Source organism: Eimeria mitis, genomic scaffold (assembly GCF_000499745.2).
Source record: "Eimeria mitis Houghton genomic scaffold, Emh_scaff3274, whole genome shotgun sequence".
Taxonomy (NCBI): domain Eukaryota; phylum Apicomplexa; class Conoidasida; order Eucoccidiorida; family Eimeriidae; genus Eimeria; species Eimeria mitis.
The window spans coordinates 2,215-5,017 of NW_013571614.1; the positions used below are offsets into that span (position 1 = coordinate 2,215).

The following is a 2,803-nucleotide window of genomic DNA, read 5'->3' on the forward strand; positions in this document are numbered from 1 at the left end:
CTAACATCAACAGCAGCAGCAGCAGCAGCAGCAACACGAACATCAGCAGCAGCAGCAGCAGCAGCAGCAGCAGCAGCAGCACGAACCTTAGCAACAGTATCGACAACAGCAGCAAGTTGCTGCTCATCATTAGGGGGGAGATATTCTGCTGTTTGGGCGATGGCGATGTGAGCAGCAAACCTATAAATCCATTTATCTTTATTTAAATATATTTTAAGCTCAGCAGCAAGAAGAGGGAGAATATGTGTTGCTGCTGATATGCTTTCCTGCTTCTTTTGACGTCTCTTATTGCTGCTGCTGCTGCTGCTGCTGCTGCTGCTGCTGCTGCTGCTGCTGCTGCTGTCGTCGTCGTCAACTTCGTATGCGCGAGCCAGACGGTCCAGGCCCTCCTCCCCTATGCAGTACATTCGCTGCTCCTATACACAACACACACACACATGCTGCTGCTGCTGCTGCTGCTGCTGCTGCTGTTGCTGTGTATCTGCATGCTGCTGCTGCTGCAGCAGCAGCAAGAGCTGCANTGCTGCTGCTGCTGCTGCTGTTGCTGTGTATCTGCATGCTGCTGCTGCTGCAGCAGCAGCAAGAGCTGCAGCAGCAAACCCAGCAGCAAAAAAAAACGACAAACACACCAACAGCAACAACACCAACATCTCCATCATCACCACCATCACCACCAGCACCAGCAGCAGCAGCAGCAGCAGCAGCAGCAGCAGCAGCAGCAGGAGCAGCAGCAGCAGCAGCATACATCATCATTTTCTTCTCCTGTTTCAAACCAGGGTGTATATTCATCTTTTTCTGCTTCTAGCAGACAGCGCAGCAGCGTCGATATTAACTCTTTTAAGCTGCCTATACACCCCAAAAGGGTGTGGGGTTTTGTCTCCGCGTAACACAGCAATGCTTCGATAGATATTCTCCTTATTGTCTCCGTTCCTGCTGCTTTCTCTTCTGCTGCTGCGCATGCAGCACCAGCAACAGACCGAGCTGCTGCTGCTGCTGCTGCTCCTGCTGCTGTTGCTGCTTGGGTTTGGCCTGCTGCGCCTGCTGGACCTGCACCTGCTGCTGCAGCTGCTGCTGCTGCTGCTGCTGCTGCTGCTGCTGCTGCAGCAGCAGCAGCATCTGCCTCAGCAGCAAGATCTGGCAGCTCTTTGCCTGCGTTGGCCAAAGCTAACAAATAAAAAAACAGCAAAGACAGCTGCGGCTTCAGCAGCGCAGCACCGCCCCCTCTGTCTCCCTCCACCAGCTGCACCACCAAACCCAACGCCCTGCAGCAGCAGCAGCAGCAGCAGCAGCAGCAGCAGCAGCAGCAGCAGCAGCGGGAGGAAGAGGAATGAAGGGTAAATAAAAAGAGAGATGCGGCGCAGTTTAATACAGCTCAACAGCAACGATGCTGCTAACACTGACACACAGCCACTGCAGCAGCAGCAGCAGCAGCAGCAGCAGCAGCAGCAGCAGCAGCAGCAGCAGCAGCAGCAGCAGCAGCAGCAGGGTGTACCTCTCGGCCAGCTGGAAGTCTGGGGTTTCCCCCTGTGCTGTTTCTGCTGCTGCCTGCTGCAGCGCCCTCTCAACAACAGCAACAACAAGCAGCGAGATAGGAGCATCTGCTGTTGCAACATTCCTATACACACCTGCAGCAGCAGCAGCAGCAGCAGCAGCAGCAACAGCAGCAGCAGAGCATGCAGGAGCAGCAGCAGAAACAGCAGCAGCAGCGGCAGCATCATTATCACACCCCCAGCAGCAGCAGCAGCAGCAGCAAGGACAGCAGCAGCAGTAGCAACAGCAGCAGCAGCAAAAACAACAACAACAGCAACAACAACAACAGCAGCAGCAGCAACAACAACACCGGCAGCAAAAACAACAACACAAACAACAACAACAACAACAGCAGCAACAACAACAGCAGCAACAACAGCAGCAACAGCAGCAGCAACAGCAGCAGCAGCAACAACAACACCACCAGCAGCAGCAACAACAACACCAGCAGCAGCAACAGCAGCAGCAGCAGCAGCAGCAGCAGGAGCAGCAGCAGCAGCAAACCTCTCTGTCCGTCTTCAACAAGAGCAACAAGGAGCGCGAGAGCCTCAACATNAGCAGCAGCAGCAGCAAACCTCTCTGTCCGTCTTCAACAAGAGCAACAAGGAGCGCGAGAGCCTCAACATTCGTTTCTGTTTCTGCTGCAGCAGATAGTGTATAAAGAAGAGCAGCAGCAAGCTGCTGCTTCTCTTGCTGCGTTTGTATATAGGGAGAGAGAGACGGAATGATGTCTGTTAGGATTTGTAGTGCTGCCTGCTGCTGCTGCACAGCAGCAGCAGCAGCAGCAGCAGCTGCTGCAGCAGGAGCAGCAGCAGCAGCAGCAGCAGGAGCAGCAGCAGCAGAAAGCATAGACATAAGAGCAGCAGCAATGTCTCCCCATTCTCCCTCCAGCAGCAGAGCAGCAGCAAGATCTGCTGTTGTGCTGCAGATGTTGCTGCGTACTGTCTTGCTGCTGTCGCTGCTGCAGCACAGCAGCAGCTGCTGCTGCACCTGCTGCTGCACTGCAGCAGATAGCTGCCTCCATACATTTGTTTCTCCCCCTATAGAACCAGAAAAAGCAGCAGANTTTTCTTTATTTCTTTTATTCTCTTCTCTGCTTCTCTCCTCACACCCCCATCAGGGCTCATGGTACCCTCGAGTAAGCTGTTAAAGTTTGTTGCATCCATCGTCGAGGGTTTGGGGTTTTCTAGGGTTTAGGGTTTTTTAGGGTTTAGGGTTTAGGGTTTTGGGTTTTGGGTGGGGGAGAGAAAGAGCGTATATACAGACCCTAATA

At 53.7% G+C, this 2,803-nt stretch overlaps 2 protein-coding genes across 2 annotated transcripts in view; one reads left to right on the top strand and one right to left on the bottom strand.

The window, feature by feature from the left end:
* EMH_0064190 (importin beta-3 subunit, putative) overlaps window positions 1-1,116 on the bottom strand; it is a gene marked incomplete at both ends in the record, with an annotated part of 3,120 nt that extends 2,004 nt beyond the window's left edge. Inside the window, 2 exons of the mRNA XM_013498224.1 lie at window positions 87-416; window positions 967-1,116. Coding sequence (XP_013353678.1) covers window positions 87-416; window positions 967-1,116 — 480 coding nt within the window. The remainder of the gene's footprint in view (window positions 1-86; window positions 417-966) is intronic.
* Window positions 1,117-1,350: 234 nt separating this feature from the next.
* EMH_0064200 (uncharacterized protein) lies at window positions 1,351-2,381 on the top strand (the record flags this gene model as incomplete). Its single annotated transcript, XM_013498225.1, has 3 exons — window positions 1,351-1,509; window positions 1,632-2,040; window positions 2,278-2,381. The coding sequence occupies 3 exons, from the start codon at window positions 1,351-1,353 to the stop codon at window positions 2,379-2,381; spliced, it is 672 nt and encodes a 223-aa protein (XP_013353679.1).
* Between the last annotated feature and the right edge of the window lie 422 nt (window positions 2,382-2,803).